The sequence below is a fragment of the Myotis daubentonii genome, chromosome 13 (genome assembly GCF_963259705.1).
Source record: "Myotis daubentonii chromosome 13, mMyoDau2.1, whole genome shotgun sequence".
Classification (NCBI taxonomy): domain Eukaryota; kingdom Metazoa; phylum Chordata; class Mammalia; order Chiroptera; family Vespertilionidae; genus Myotis; species Myotis daubentonii.
This window is the reverse complement of record NC_081852.1, coordinates 46,243,176-46,260,205: the sequence shown is the minus strand read 5'-3', so window position 1 is coordinate 46,260,205 and position 17,030 is coordinate 46,243,176. Positions and strand designations below refer to the sequence as shown.

Sequence of the window (17,030 nt, the reverse complement as noted above, 5' to 3'; positions counted from 1 at the left end):
CTTCATAGGCTAAAAAAACCAAAGAAGCCACAGAATAAAGTCCTTTGATTCGGAGGTAGGGGGAAAGGAGACAAATCCTCACTTTAGACTTCTAAACAAATTTGTTTGCTCTAGCAAGGAGTTTAAAAGTGAGAGCTATCTGGAGCTTTCTCTTTAACTGAGAGGGAAATTCTGCTCATGAAAGGATCCCCTTTATTTCAAGGACTGCAAACCAAGTATCCCAGCCCTCTTGGGTACTCCTTAATTTAACTTTTGTGTAGGAGTAGAGAAAAGAAAATCACTTGCTCATTAGAAGAGAACAAATGCCTACATAAATAAATGGAACGATAGTATATCTAACTTCCTGGGCACCACAGACCAGCAGAGAAGAAACTCATTTTCAGCAGTGTGTTTACTTCACTATTTGCAAATGGTTGGCTGATTGGCAGCTACAATATATGAAATAAATAACCATTTCAAAGATCAAGTGTCATGTTCCCTGGTAAGTAACAAAAATGAACACTATCTGCCCTCCCCATGCAGTTTATGGAATTTAGCAGGAGAATAGGTTTATTGGCTATTTGATTGCTTGATATGTTGTGAGGATATTTTCTGTGATGGTGTGGTTATTATTTAGGTTAGATAAGAAATTCTCCTTTCTCTCAGGACATCAGTATTAAGAGTCACATATTCACAAGAAGGATCCAAAATGAGTATTTCTAAAGCAAGTGAAATGTGACAAGAAACTGTGAAATGGGGAGTGATGACTATATCTACTCATTTTTTTCTTCCAAGAAAATCAAGTACCCGATCATCCAATTTATCACAAGCCAAGATGATAAACCAGTAAATGTACACAACCTGATGATACTGCCCACTTTTAGACACCAGTCCAAAAATTAGTGCTTCAGATTTTAATGTAAAACATTTTTACAGATTACAAACTAGCCTTAAAAACTGTTCCAAGATAAGTTAGGAAAACAGGAGATTCAAATCCATGCATTGTTATATCCCAGTGGTGCTACAACACCTAGGCACAACAGGATTTAGGCACTTATGGTCAGCTTTCATTTTCAAACTCCTATACAAAATGTTAGCTAACTTGTTCATAGAATTTTTGAAGTATTTGCTGAGTATTTGAACCATTTAAGAGCTCAAGTATGTCTGATCTAAGTCACATAAGTCAGATACGACCTACTACTACTAAACAGAAAGGAATGACTATTTTACAAATCTTTAAAAAAAAAAACCTAAAATTTTTAGTTCTCCCTTATCTTCCCCCATATTTTTCTGCTTTTAAAAAGAGGTTTTGCACCGAAACCGGTTTGGCTCAGTCGATAGAGCATTGGCCTGTGGACTGAAAGGTCCCAGGTTCGATTCCGGTCAAGGGCATGTACCTGGGTTGCGGGCACATCCCCAGTAGGAGATGTGCAGGAGGCAGCTGATCGATGTTTCTCTCCCATCGATGTTTCTAACTCTCTATCTCTCTCCCTTCCTCTCTGTAAAAAATCAATAAAATATATTTAAAAAAAAAAAAAAAAAAGGTTTCGCCCTGGCTGGTGTGGCTCAGTTAGTTGAGCACTGTCCCTTGCTCTGAAAGGTAGCTGGTTCAATTCCCAGTCAGGGCACACACCCAAGTTGGGGGTTCCCTGGTTGGGGTGTGTACAGGAGGTGGGCAATCGATGTTCTCTCTCACATTGATGTCTTTCTTTCTTTCTTCCTCTCTCTCTTTCTCTCTCTCTCTCTCTATCTCTCTCTCTAAATAATCAAGAAAAACATATCTTAAAAAGAGGTTTCTTGCCTATCTATCTATACTAAAAGGATAATATGCTAATTAGGGTGGACAACTTCCGGACGTCCATCCAGACAAAGCCACAACGGCTGTGAGGCCTGGGGCTCAGGCCTCGCAGCCGCTGAGGCTGGCAGTGTCAGCAGCAGTGGGGTGATCGGGCCTTCCCCTGATAAGCCTTCTCACCTCCCACAGAGCTGTCAGTAGGACATCCCCTGAAGGCTCCTGGACTGTGAGAGGGAGCAGGCCAGGCTGAGGGACCCCCTGCCAGTGCACAAATTTTTGTGCACTAGGTCTCTAGTCCTATCTAATAATAGACAAACAGGGTAATTGACCGTACCTTCGCTACGCCTCCCATTGGCTAATCAGTGCAATATGCAAATTAACTGCCAACAAAGATGACGGTTAATTTGCATTTGGTGAGAAGCGGCAGAGCGAAGACTGAAGGTGGCTCCGGCCAGAGCAGCGAGGGCTTTGAAGGCAGCTCCAGCCAGAGCAGTGAGGGCTTGAAAGCGGCTCCGGCCGGAGCGAAGGCCTGGGTCCCGGGTGCTGGAGGAAAACCGGTGCCAGCAGCCAGGGGAAGGGAAGGCCTATTGCACGAATCTTTTCATGCAACAGGCCTCTAGTCCTATCTAATAAAAGAGAAACATGGTAATTAGCGTACAACCACTATCCTTCCCATTGGCTAATCAGGGTGATATGCAAATTAACTGCCAGCCAAGATGGTGGCCGGCAGCCAGGCAGCTTGAAACTAACATGAGGCTTGCTTGCTTCAGTGATGGAGGAAACCAATGTTCCCAGCCTGCCTTGCCAGCCTCTGAGCCTGCAGTTTGAAATATTGTAACAAATATAGAAGCTAAACAAAACCCCAGAAACCTGCTTTCAGCGAGCAGGGATCTCAGAGCTGGAATTATACATTGTTTCGATTACAGAACACAAACAAACCAGGTACCTGCTTTCAGCAGCAGAGGCCTCAGAGCTGGAGCCAGAGCTAAAGCTGGCCCAGAATAAAAAAAAAAAAAAAAGAAAAAAAGCAGTTGGGAGCTTCAGTCACCCACCAGCCTGAAAACAGCCCTCAGCCCTTCACCCAGACTGGCCAGGCACCCCAGCGGGGACCCCCACCCTGAAGCGTGTGTGACCAGCTGCAAACAGCCATCATCCCCTCACCCAGGCTGGCCAGGCACCCCAGTGGGGACCCCCACCCTGATCCAGGACACCCTTCAGGGCAAACCAGCCAGCCCCACCCATGCACCAGGCCTCTATCCTATATAGTAAAAGGGTAATATGCCTCCCAGCACCAGGATCAGCGGAGCCACGAGGCCTCCCAGCACCGGGATTGGCGTGACAGGGGACAGCGCCCAAACCCCCTGATCGCCCTCCGGCTGTGTGTGTGACGGGGGCGGGGCCACAACCTCCCTATCCGCCCTGCTCTGTTCGTGACAGGGGAAGGCGCCCCAACCTCCTGATCAGCCCTGCTCTGTGCCTGATACGGGGGAGCTCCCCAACCCCCTGATCGCCCTGCGGCTCTGTGTGTGACAGGGTGCGGCGCCCCAACCCCCTGATCGGCCCTGCTCTGTGGGTGACAGGGTGTGGCGCCCCAAACCCCGCCCCCCCCACGGGCCCTGCTCTGTGTGTGACAGGGTAGAGCCATAACCTCCCCATCAGCCCTGCCCTGAGTGTGAGAGTGGCGGCGCCCCAATCGCCTTATCGGCCCTGCTCTGTGGGTGATAGAGGGCGGCGCCCCAACCCCCTCTTCCGCCTTGCTCTGTGTGTGACAGAGGGCGGTGCCCCAACTCCCCTATCGGTCCTACTCTGTGAGTGACAGGGGGGAGCTCCTCAACCCCCAGATGGGCCCTGCTCTGTGCGTGATAGGGGACAATGCCCCAACCCCCTGATTGGCCCTGCTCTGTGCGTGACACGGGGTGGCGCCGCAACCTCCCCCATCGACCCTGCCTTGAGTGTGACGGGGCGGTGCCCCAACCCCCCAATCGGCCCTACCCTGAGCGTGACTGAGGGTGGCATTGCAACCTCCCAATCCGCCCTGCTCTGTGCATGACAGGGGGTGGTGCCCCAACTCCCCAATCGGCCCTGCTCTGAGCCCGACCAGGGGCCGCACCTAGGGATTGGGCCTGCCCTCTGCCACCTGGGAGCAGGCCTAAGCCAGCAGGGCGTTATCTCCCGAGGGGTCCCAGACTGTGAGAGGGCACAGGCCAGGCTGAGGGAGCCCCCCTTCCCCCCGAGTGCACAAATTTTTGTGCACCGGGCCTCTAGTATATATATAAAAGGCTAATATGCAAAGTGTCCCCTTGGCTGGGAGACTGGGAGTTTGATCGCTCGCTATGATGTGCGCTGACCACCAGGGGGCAGCGTGGAACTAAGGGAGGCCCTGGCCAGCAGTCAGAAGACCCCAATTGGCCCTGATCACTGGCCAGGCCTAGGGACCCTACCAGTGCCTGAATTTCATGCACCGGGCCTATATAAAAGGACAGTTTTATACAGTTTTATAGTGCCTATATAAAAGGACAGTTTTTGGTTAGTCAGACAAAAATTGGGCAATGTTTAAAGTGAGGAGCCTATTTATGAAACATATTTAAATCAACATTAATATTTGGATTTTGACTTAAAATATTCAACAATTACTTTAAAACACTGTTCTTATGGTCAGTTAATATTATCTGTCATAGCTGATTTATATTTGCACTACAGTTTTCAACTACAACACAAGAACATTAAATATAAAAACCTCTACTAAAAGGCAGAAGAGTAATGGCATTAGTGTACTCATGCTCTGGTAATGATCAACTATTTGCAATTAATGTGGAAGAAGATATGAGAATTTCAACGCCACAGTTTTTAGAAAAACTCCTCATTTTTATGGCTATTTATAGCATGTGTCCAGTCTTGCAGAACTCCGTCTTCCTCCACCTCATTTGTAACATAAACTGTTCTTAAATCACTTTAATACATTGTTAGAGATACTTCTTTTACACAGTACCTACCGAGCAGCAGATCAATACTCTAATACAAAGACGCTGATTTCATTACCACAAAAACCTGTGCGAGCAGCCAGATGCTGAACAATGAGTACCGCTTTCATCAGATTTATTCCTAACATGCCTGCACTCCACTGGGATGAAATATTTTGCCATGGTGGACAAGTAGAAGTTGGAGAAAAAAAAATAATGGCACTTAAAAAACAACTAAGAAGCTTTGATTACAGAGAAAGTTTGAAAGATATGGCTAAAGTAAATGTCTTCACACCTACTGAATGCTTATCATTTGTTATCAAATCCATCTGTTCATCTGCAATCATAATGTTGCACTTAATGCTTTCATAAACTGCCGTGACATTAGGTGTTTTTGTTGCAATTCAACAGTTAAGACTAAAATAATAAAGAGGTTGTGGAAATAAAACATTGGATGAGAATTGGGGGGAAGGAGGGAGGAACACATGCTACTATTCTTTTAAATATATTTTTAGTAACAAAATTTTGTAACTTCAATGTCTTTCTAAATTTATTACCAAAAAAAATCTTTCTTTATTTACAAGATTTTCATATAGTTATTACATTTTTCTTTTTTTTTCTTTTTTTTTTTTTCAAACATAACCCATTGATTTTCTACAGAGAGGAAGGGAGAGAGACAGAGAGTCAGAAACATCGATGAGAGAGAAACATCGACCAGCCGCCTCCTGCACATCCCCCACTGGGGATGTGCCCGCAACCCAGGCACATGCCCTTGACCGGAACCGAACCTGCGACCTTTCAGTCTGCAGGCCGACGCTCCATCCACCGAGCCAAACCGGTCTCGGCAGTTATTACGTTTTTCGTTCCTTCATACCATCATTATGATCTGAGGCAATAAAATTGAGTTGAAATATAATTAGAAAGGACAGAGATCTGTCTACATATATGCAATGGTACTAGCAACTTGCAGTGCCAGGGGGACTTAACTTTTGTCTAAAACCAGTTCTCTCTGCCTTTTCTTACACTATTTACTTTCAATGGACTAAAGCTGCAATACATCCTTTCTAGACCAGCTTTAATCATTTTCACAACTATGGTTACTATGACAACAGGATGCAGTTTATCTGTGCTGTTTTCATTTTCCCCATTTATGTTGCCATAACAACACAATCATTCTGCCTTTGTCCTATATGTAACAACTTTATTTTAGGGTTGTATTCTTAAGGACACTGAATTACCCCAGGAATAAAGTAAGTAACAGAATTTATATAAGAATTGATTTAAATAATATAATAACCAATTTTAAAATATTTTGAGGGAAGAGTTATTTTGCTAGGGACTTCACACAAAAACAAACATTTTTAAAAAACCTGATTATCTGCTAAAATCTAAAGACTGTCTACCATTTAGTGAATGATTTTTGTACAAACCTCCCCAAGCAAAAGATAGCAATACCATCATGATTAGGAGTTGTGGGGAAGTGTCCATTAATACCTGTCCGAAGTGGAACAATTAAGAATGAAGATAGCTCAGTGGTTGAGCATCAACCTATGAACCAGGAGGTCACAGTTCGATTCCAGGTCAGGGCACATGCCCGGGTTGGGGGCTCAATCCCCAATAGGGGTGTGCAGGAGGCAGCCAATCAATGGTTCTTTCTCATCACTGATGTTTCTATCTGTCTGTCTCTCTCTCTCTCCCTTCCTCTCTGAAATCAATCAAAATATGTAATTTTTTAAAAATGAAGATAGTTCTAGCCCTAACTGGACAGAGTGTCGGCCTGCGGACTAAAGGGTCCCAGGTTCAATTCCAGTCAAGGGCATGTACCTTGGTTGAGGGCACATCCCCAGTAGGGGGTGTACAAGAGACAGCTGATGGATGTTTCTCTCTCATCAATGTTTCTAACTCTATCCTTCTCCCTTCCTCTCTGTAAAAAAATGAAATAAAATATATTTTTAAAAACAACGAAAGTAGTTCTATCCTACACTGCTGTGGTACTCCAACATCATTTGTTAGAAATACCACATCCAAGATTAGTGGGTTTTATACTAGGAAAACTCCATTTGGATATCTTTACCTTTTATTCAAAGTGTTTCATAGTAGTAGAATCCTATAGAAGTTTATACAGTTCAAAATTTTTATAGTATAAAGTGAGTATAAAAATTCACATTTATAGAAAAGATAAAAGAAATGCATTTATTATTGTAAATCAGCAGTATAAAAGCTAAAAAATATTTTGGTTTCAGGATCACCATATCCATTAGTAGGACCTTCATGTTGAGACATGAAAGTTAAAAATAAAACCACCACAATTCTTACAACCATTTGTTTTACCACTATGTGCGATAACAGGGCTTTGTATATGCAAAATGTTATCTTAATTTAAGAGCTTAAATCACTAAGGTCAGATCTTTTAGCCCTTTGATCAGTTGATAAAGATACATTAAAAACCGCTCCCACGGTATAAATACCCATATATATACATACTTATTGCTTACAAACAAAACATGGAAATATTACTATCTGATGAGAAAATATGAAAATATTACTAAATTCCCTTAGTTCTCTACAGGCATAAAAAAAGATTACTTATAAATATTGTAGTATTTTTACAGGATAGAACTAATTTTTACATATTAATATAACAAGGCACATTTTAATTTTAGTCACAGCTGAGATAATTTAATAAATTTTGTGGCTACAATGAACTGAAAAATATGACTTATTTAACCAAACCTGGGGATCAAAAGAAAACTTAAGGTGTTTTAAAACACATTTTCTTAAGTTCATTTTTTTTAGAGAGAAAAATTCATTTTTTTAGAGAGAAAAATTCTATGATCCAAATTAGTATTCCAAATTCTCAAATAACAATTTTAAAATTTATATTTTTGCCACTTTCTTAAAGGACTGTAAGAAGACAGGGTCTGCAATAAGGAACTCAAAGACAATGATAATGAAAATAAAACAGCTGGAGCAAAAGGGTGGTTACACTACTTAGATGAAGGGTTGAGAGAGGGGGAACAGCAGCACAGAGGGTGTTGAAAGAAAAGGAGAGAGACTAGGACTATTGTGATTCAAAACCTAGGCCCTTACATCAAAATTAAACCAACAAACTGGGCTAAAATTGTATACAAAAGCCCCAACTCTCACCAATCCTGCTCTCTCCTTTCCTTAGTTTGTTGTATTGGTAGGGGACACCTCAGGAAAATCCCAAATTTGCATTGACTTCTACATTAGCTGAAGCTGGTAGGTCCTAGGTAAGATGAGGCAATTTTATGACAGTACAATAATGTGAATTTAGGTACTAATGCTGTAGGAATCATGCAATTCTCAAACCTGATTTCTGTGAGGCACTCTGACAGGACTGGAGTATTTGTGCATGTGTAGCCTAGCATTTTGGTAACAGTTATGACTCATCCAGAATACCCCTTGAAAGAGAGCCTCTGACTTCATCTAAGGGGCAGTCAGCTGTCAGGCAACATGCATTCAGATGTGCTACTGCTGTAAACCTACTGAAACTCACTGGGAAATTGCTATTCTTGCCCTTATCTAACATGTCTAGCCATATATTCCATAGGGACTTGCAAGCTACTGGGACAAGCCCTTACCACTCTTACCAGGAGTGTTATACCCTGGTCCAAAGTGGTAAGAATTTTAACCCTTACTTCTTTCTCCTCTCTGTTCCTAAGGTAAGAAATAGTTTGCTTTGTTTTGTTTTGTTAATTTTTTTTTTAATTGATCTAGAGAGAGAGGCAGGGAGAGGGATAGAGAGATAGAAACGTTGGTGAGAGAGATATATCGATGAGCTGCCTCCTGCACACCCCCCACTGAGGATCAAGCCTGCAACCCAGGGATATGCCCTGACTGGGAAAGGAACCAGGAACCTCTTGGTTCATGGCTTGATGCTCAACCACTGAACCACACTGGCTGGGCAGTTTGCTCATTTTTAAAAGGAAGGAATCAGCTTGGCTAGTGTGGCTCAGCGGTCATAATTCAATTCCCGATTCCCGGTCAGGGCACATGCCTGGGTTGCAGGTTTGATCCGCAGTAGGGGGCATGCAGGAGGCAGCCAATGAGCGCTTCTCTCTCATTGATGTTTCTCTCTCTCTCTCCCTCTCCCTTCCTCTCTGAAATCAATAAAAATATTTTAAGAAATATTTTTTAAGAAATAAAATAAAAATAAAAGGAAGGAGTCATATTCTATGATCCAAACAAGGTCTTTTGACCAAAGTGTACTACTGATCTGAAATGATCACGAACCACTATTTCTTGAACAAGTTAAGTAGATGAACAGCATTCCCAGTGTTGATACCTTAAGAAAATGAAGAAAAAGAGAGAATAAATGTTTCCCAGTCCTCCCAGAACTACAGGTATAAATAACTGAACATGCTGACAGTGTTTAAGGTTGATCTTGATAGAAAATTCCCAATGCTCTTGGTGTGAAGTATACTCAATGGGGTAAATGAACCTTGGTGGGCATTTGCTTGGTTATACTATTTCTTTAGTAAAACTGATAAAAGCAGAAAGATCCTTGAAATATCAGAATAGCAATCAAAGGATTTAAGCGTGTCCATCCATACATTCCTGACAAATAAAATTCCACCATCAAAGACAGGGATAAGTTGTGCCTGCTTGCCTGGGTAGTTAGGGGAATGAGAAAATTAAAAACAGGACATTTCAGTAGGAATTTTGGTAACTACCACCCAAGCCATTTCTGTACAAATCTTGACACTATCAAATAACATAATTAAAATTTCATTAGCTCCTCAAATGACATTTTATGATGAAGCTCAGACTTATTAAAACAGTCATAACTAGTTATGGTGGAATGATAATTATAAAAAACAAAATATTTTAATTAAAATACATTATGTAACAACATTAAAATAAAGCTACATAAGAGTCTTAACCTAGGATCTATAGATAGAATAAAAGTACATCTGAATCTCTTGAAATTGTGTATAAAATGTATGTGCATGTGCATGTCTGGGGAAAGGATCTCATGCCATACAAAAGATTTCCAATTAGGTCATAAAAAAGTTTATAAAGCCTTAAATTAGATAATCCCTCCTGACTCTTAAAACCTATAACCCAACACAAATTCGGTGACATTTTACTTAAGGCAAATAAACTGATCCACCTATTAAGGAAATAGAATTTTGCCTCCTTCTGACTCATTACATTTTCTCTTAATCCAAGTCCAATAAAAGTCAGTCTTGCTTTAAAATAATTTTTTTTAACTTCATGGCTTCAATTAAACAATTAAAAAATCAGTTCAATAGTACCCTCCAATTTCAAAATCTGTATCTTGCCCTCAGTTTATCATCTTACTTTTTAAACCTCTCTAAACACTCAAATTTTAACTACAATATAGTCTATCAATAAAAAAGAGAATCAGTTCTTTGGTATCTGGCATCACTCTTTCTAGATTCTGAGTACAGTTTCATGTCAATTAAAAACAAGATCTCGCCCAGCTAGAATGGCTCAGAGGTTGAGCGTCAACCTATGAATGAGGTGGTCCTGGTTCGATTCCTAGTCAGAGCACATGCCTGGTTATGGGCTCAATCCCCAGTGTGTGTGTGTATGTGGGGGGGAGAAGGGGGTGTAGGAGGCAGCCAATCAATGATTTTCTCTCATCATTGATGTTTCTATCTCTCTCTTCCTATCCCTTCATCTCTAAAATAAATAAAAAATATATTAAAAAAAAAAACAAGATCTCACTCTTTCCTACAGCTTTATGTAATTAATTGGGGCTGTTAATCCAAATTCATCAATCCCCAAGCCTTGGAAAAAAACCATTAGTCAACTCCTACTCTGGCCAAAATTTGGTGACTAATTCCTACCTCATAAATATTTTTTAAAAATACATCGACAAAACTTACTAATGAGAACTAAATTATAGCTCTGCTGACTGGCAAGTAATTTGCAAAAACAGACCAGTTTAGCTGCATAAAATAAATATCCACCTGCCCATACTAGCACTAATCAAGGCATGAAATTGAGCTTTTTATTCAGAAGGAAATAACTGCTTCAAGGCTGTGATTTAGTCTGGAAAGCAAATATTAAGGTCATCCTTTTCTCTCTGATGTTTATAGTATTTCTAATGGGGGAAGCAAGGCAGGAGGAGGGCTAACTGGCCAAATTCTGTAGAAGCAAAAATATCTCTATGACATAACAAATGTGCCACTTGCTTAACTACTTACACAGATTGAACAGAACCAAGTTGCTGGGACGTATGCAGAGATCACTTAAGTAGTGAAAGCCCAAACTGACCACTGTGAACATCCAATTTGGTCAAAACTAAGGGATCAGCATTTCATTAAGTGAAGTAAAGAAAATTCAACAAATATAAATGCCGTAAGTTTTAAAATAGCCTATAGCTATTTTCATTACAACAGTCAATTCTGGATTAGCCAGGTTAATGAGATCCTATTCAGTAATTTAGCCAATTCCCAAATTATTTCATTTATCAAAATCAACTAATACAAATATCAACTTATTCCACTCTACTATATCCACACTACTCGTGTCTACCAGAGAAAGCAAACAAATAGAAAAGGGCCCAAATAACATAAGCAAGATACTGCCTTAATAAAAGACTTCGAGAAGCCACAGTAGTTCTCAAGCTGTGGTCCCAGAACCAGCAGCATCACCTGGCAACTAGTCAGAATGCACATTTTCAGGCCTTACCCACGCTTACTGAATGGTAAACACAGACCACCACCCCCCCCCCCCCCCCCGCCGCCACACACACACACACCCTGGACTTCTGACACAGTGTTTACTACTCCAAACCCTTATATCCTAAATTCAATTCTTTAGGCAGCTCTAACAATATTTTCCACTAAAGATAAAAATTATAAAGCATATAACTTGTAAATTAGAATGTAAAAAAAAGCCATTTTAATTAGTTTAAGCTCAAAATCAAAAAGAAAAGAAAAATAATAAAATCTACACTATGTCTTCCCCAAATCAGAAATAGTCACCATTTCGATGGAGAAAGAAAAAATGATTTAGAACTGCCTAAAAATAAATGGGCAGATTTTAAAACTATTACAGAAGAATCATCACCAAAACATGCCAAAAACTAGTGGGACAAACAATGTTGGGAAACAAGATATTTACAGTTCCCAAGTTTCACTCCACTGCACACTTATTAATTATAAATATACCTTTACAATGGAGAAATCTGGTGAACACAACCTTAATAAAACGATCAAACAGTATCACCAATAAAGGAACAAATTGACATGATATATCTTCTGATATAATGCTCTGAGAAAGAAACCATAACATATATTCCTGCCAAATTTTTTTAACCTGAATTTAATCATGGAGAAACAATCATACAAATCCAAATGAGAGATGTTCGGTAAAACTAGCCTAGACTCTTCAAAAATGTCAATTTCATAAATAAAAAGACTAGGATACTGGTGTAAATTAAAGGAGACTAAAGAGATCTAAATATATATATAACATGTAAATGGGTTGTGCATTTTTTTAAAAAGCTGTAAAGGATATTACTGTGACAATTGGGGAAATTTAAATATGGACTACATATTAAATAAAAATATTATCACTGTTAAATTTCCTGAGTGGGATCTTGCGTTGTGGTTATAAAAGACAATGCTTTTGTTCTTAGGAAATCCATGCTGAAGCAGAGGTGAAATATCATGATGCCTGCAACTCTCAAATGATATAGAAAGAAAAGTACAACTATAGAGAAAAAAATCAAATGTGGAAAAATGTTAACATCTGGCCGATCCAGGTGAGCAGTATATGACTAACCATTATGCTTTTCTCACAATTTTTCTGTAGATCTGAAAAAAGATGGATATTATCCATATCCCTCTTCAAAAGTAACTTAACCTCTCTGTGCTTCAGTTTCCACATTTGGAAATCAGAGGAAATGATATACCTAATAAGGTGAGAGGACCAAATGAGTTCATATATATAGAGTGCCTAGACTCCTACCTGGTACATACTGAGTTATGTGTTTGCTGCTCTTACTATTGTTGTTTTATCATTATGACTAGTTCCACCACGCAAGGTCAGAGAGATTAAAAAAAAAGCTTTGATGTTTACAGTCCTATATAATTTCCAAAATATTTTCACTATTTATAATTTCACTTCGTCCTCACAAACTCTTTAAAGTAGGAAGAGGATTATTTTATATATATATATATTTTATTGATTTTTTACAGAGAGGAAGGGAGAGAGATAGAGAGTTAGAAACATCGATGGGAGAGAAACATCGATCAGCCGCCTCCTGCACATCTCCCACTGGGTATGTACCCGCAACCCAGGTACATGCCCTTGACCGGAATCGAACCTGGGACCCCTCAGTCCGCAGGCCAACGCTCTATCCACTGAGCCAAACCGGTTTCAGCGGAAGAGGATTATTAACTCCACTTTCCAGATGAGAAAAATTGGACTCCGAGCAGTTAAGCAAACTTAACCAATGCTTTGTGACTTTTAGAAAGCAGTGTAAGTGGAAAGAGAACCAGGTCTTGTTTTCACAATGGCACAATGTGAAGTTTACATTCCAATCTAAATAATTACAAGGTATTTCAAAGAAAACACACTAAGGAAACAGGTAGAACTCCTGTATTGTCATTTGTAGACAAAAGAAGTTATCACTAGTCTATTCAGCAAAACAGATGTCACTTTGCAGAGCTTTGGTATTTTTCTTAAATAGCCTTGAAAACAAGGATCAGAAAATATGAACTCTTATAAAAAGGGATTTATTGTATTTTTATAGCTTATTACATACCTTGTAACAATCATTTTGCTAAATGTGAATGTCAGTTTTATTTTCGGTCCCTTTTTTCCTGGCTATTTACAAGCTTTGTAAGAACCGTTCCTTAATTAAGTCTAAACATAGTTTTATATAAATGGATTCCTGGAAATAAAACGTTCAGACTTAAGAAATGATTGTTACAGAGACTGTAACAGGCCGTAAAAAAAGAATGCCACTTTAAACAAAGATTTCTCATTTTAATTAAAAAGATAATCATCAGAACATTCTTATACTTAACAGAACCATTTAAAGAAGCTTCTTTGGGGGGGAAAAACATATAGTATCTTATACAGGCTTCCATGTACAACTTACATTTAAATCAAAATCTCAGTTGATCATATAGTATGAATTCTTATATAGTATACCTACACTTCAGTGATACATTAAAAGAGAAACAGGTCCAAATGAGATAAACATCATTTCTAATTCTTTTTAACATGAATGCTTTCAAAAGATTATATCTTTCCACAAGATACTGGTAAAACACATTTAAGAATACTTAAGAAATACTTTTTAATGCAGTTGGAATGTGTTAGCTAAAAGGACTATATCTATATGACTACCATATAATAAAAAATGACAAACCTAAGTAGTTTCTCTACTCTGATAAAACCTCATGCAATCATTTTTATTTTCAAAATGCCATACCTGGATATGACTGGAGGGTGTGAAAAATCTTTAGAAGCATGATTTGATAAGGCAGGATTCTTTTTGATTAATTCATTTGACTAACTTTTAAACTGTCCATTTTTAATTCATATAATTTTAAATTTGTAAAGTTCAACAGAATCCAAAGGAAAATGATGTAGATCTTATAAGCTGTCATTACAATTAATTGCAATTTGAAAAACAGATACACCAATGTTCTTCTACTTAAGTCACCTTTTCTAAATTACACTGAACACTAAATCTGAGTCATCACTTGACAGTCTATTTCTATAGCAATATATTACTAGACATTGTCTCAATTCCCAGCAAAACAAGTTATAATTGGGAGGCTATTTTCTAACTGAAAATTTGATAACAAAAGAAGTACTGGCATGCCTAACAACAAAGATTCAATAACTATAAACCTCTACAGCCATTAAAACTAAGAAAATTACATTCCAGCTTCATAAAAAGGAAGTAACATACCAATGATCAGGATTACATGTTCAAAGTGTAAAAAAACAAACACAACTTTTCCATATTAACTCAAGCTACTAACCAATGAAAATAAACACTAAACATTTATTTAGCAATCATTTGGTTTGCTTCTTATAATACAGACTGCTGCTTGGGATAATTTATGAAGGAGGGAGAAGTAGAAGGGGGCCAAACAAATGTATTACTCAAAGAATGCCCTCCTTTCCTTATCTAAATTCTTTCTCTGAATAAGCAAGTTATTCAAAATCATACCACTGAACTATGCTACCAGGAATAGGCAATCAGTAAATAGCTGATCATGATCATTATGATCATGAGTGTTTCTCACTTAATTTGCTTTATTTTTAAAAATTATAGGATAACCAGATATTTTTCTTTTCCATTTGCTTATCTTCTCAATTTATTAAAAGCAACAAGTGTTCTACATAAAAGCAAAGGCCACCAGGAAAAAAAAATACTCTTAAGTCACTCTTCATTCTCAATGTCACAGGGTTTACTTGAAACTTTGTAGATAGGTTTCAGAGTATCTCACACTTCATTGAAAACCCATGAACATTCATTAGTACAAACCCTTTTTTAATATATTCACAAAGTCTTTCATAGAATGTTAAATTTTAGATATATCATTCTGATGGCCATTCTTCTGATGATTACTTTTTGTTTGATTTCAACAGATAAAATCATCAAGAACAGAGGCATGCACTAGGGCAGTGGTCGGCAAACTGCGGCTTGCGAGCCACATGTGGCTCTTTGGCCCCTTGAGTGTGGCTCTTCCACAAAATACTGACTTCTGTGCATGGGCCACAAAGTTTCAATAGCACTGTAAAAGCGCACCTGCACGTGGTATTTTGTGGAAGAGCCACACTCAAGGGGCCACAAAGCCGCATGTGGCTCGCTAGCTGCGGTTCGCCGACCACTGCACTAGGGAAATGCAGATTAAAACTGTAATAAAGTAATACCTTATACCTATTAGGATGGCTAAAATAAAAAATACTGACAATCCCAAGTGCTAGCAAAGATGCAAAGCAGCTAAAACTCTCATACACCACTTGTGGGAATGCAAAATGGTACAGCCACTCTGAAAAAGTTTGGCAACTTCTTATAAAGTTAAACATAAACTTACCATATGACCCAGCAATTCCCCTCCTGGGTATTTACCCTAGAGAAATGAAAATTTATGTTCACACAAAACCTATACACAAGTATTTACAGCAGCACTATTTATAATCACCAAAAACTAGAAACCACCCAAATGGATAAACAATATGTGATACAATCCATACAACAGAATACAACTAAGGAATAAAAAAGAGTAGACTATTAATACATTCAACAACTTGGATGAAAACTATCTTAAAGGTATTATGCTGGCCGAAGCCGGTTTGGCTCAGTGGATAGAGCGTCGGCCTGCGGACTGAGGGGTCCCGGGTTCGATTCCGGTCAAGGGCATGTACCTGGGTTGCGGGCACATCTCCGGTGGGGGGTGTGCAGGAGGCAGCTAATCGATGTTTCTCTCTCATCGATGTTTCTGACTCTCTATCTCTCTCCCTTCCTCTCTGTAAAATATCAATAAAATATATTTAAAAAAAAAAAAAAAGGTATTATGCTGGCCTGGCCAGTGTTGCTCAGTGGTTGAGCATTGACCCATGAACCAGGAGGTCACGGTTCGATTCCTGGTCAGGGCACATGCACAGGTTGCAGGCTTGATCCCCAATGGAGGGAGTGCAGGAGGCAGCTAATAGATAACTCTCTCATCATTGATGTTTCTCTCTCTCCCTCCCCCTTTCTCTCTGAAATAAAAATATTTTTTTAAAAAGGTATTATGCTGAGTCAAATCAGTCAGTAGCAAAAGATTATATATTGTATGATTCCATTTATATGACATTCTCAAAAAGATAAAACTAAAGGGAGGGTGAATAGATCACAGTTCTTAGGAATTAGGGATGGGAGGATAGTTCAAGGGAGTTTAGGGAAGTGTGGGTGGGGGGAGCAGGGAGGTAGTGATGAAACTGTTCTATACCCTGACTGAGGCAGTGGTTACATGAATCTATATAGTAGGTGTACCGGTTAATAATGTAGATTTTTTTCAATAGATGGAGTTACACATATGTTGATATATATATGCGATTTGATATGTATGCTATTTTGTTGTATTGTTCCTTCATATTACCACTTGTTCCGATCGATGGCACACGCACTTTCTGAGCAGCACTTCAAAACGTACGAAGAAGTGGAAAATTTGGTCTCTGAATGGTCTGCCTCAAAACAAGAAAAGTTCTATTGGGACAGTATCCACAAATTACCTGAAAGATGGGGGAAATGTGTAGCTAGCGATGGACATTACTTTGAATAA

At 39.3% G+C, this 17,030-nt stretch overlaps 1 protein-coding gene across 13 annotated transcripts in view; it reads right to left on the bottom strand.

Moving 5' to 3' along the window:
* Positions 1–17,030, bottom strand: part of BTRC (beta-transducin repeat containing E3 ubiquitin protein ligase) — a 180,457-nt gene that overhangs the window by 146,887 nt on the left and 16,540 nt on the right. For 7 of the 13 annotated variants that reach the window (XM_059661148.1, XM_059661142.1, XM_059661145.1 and 4 more), the window contains exon 2: positions 15,801–15,836. The exons of the other annotated variants lie outside the window; for them this stretch is intronic. In XM_059661148.1, coding sequence (XP_059517131.1) covers positions 15,801–15,836 — 36 coding nt within the window. The remainder of the gene's footprint in view (positions 1–15,800; positions 15,837–17,030) is intronic. 13 annotated transcript variants of the gene reach the window in all.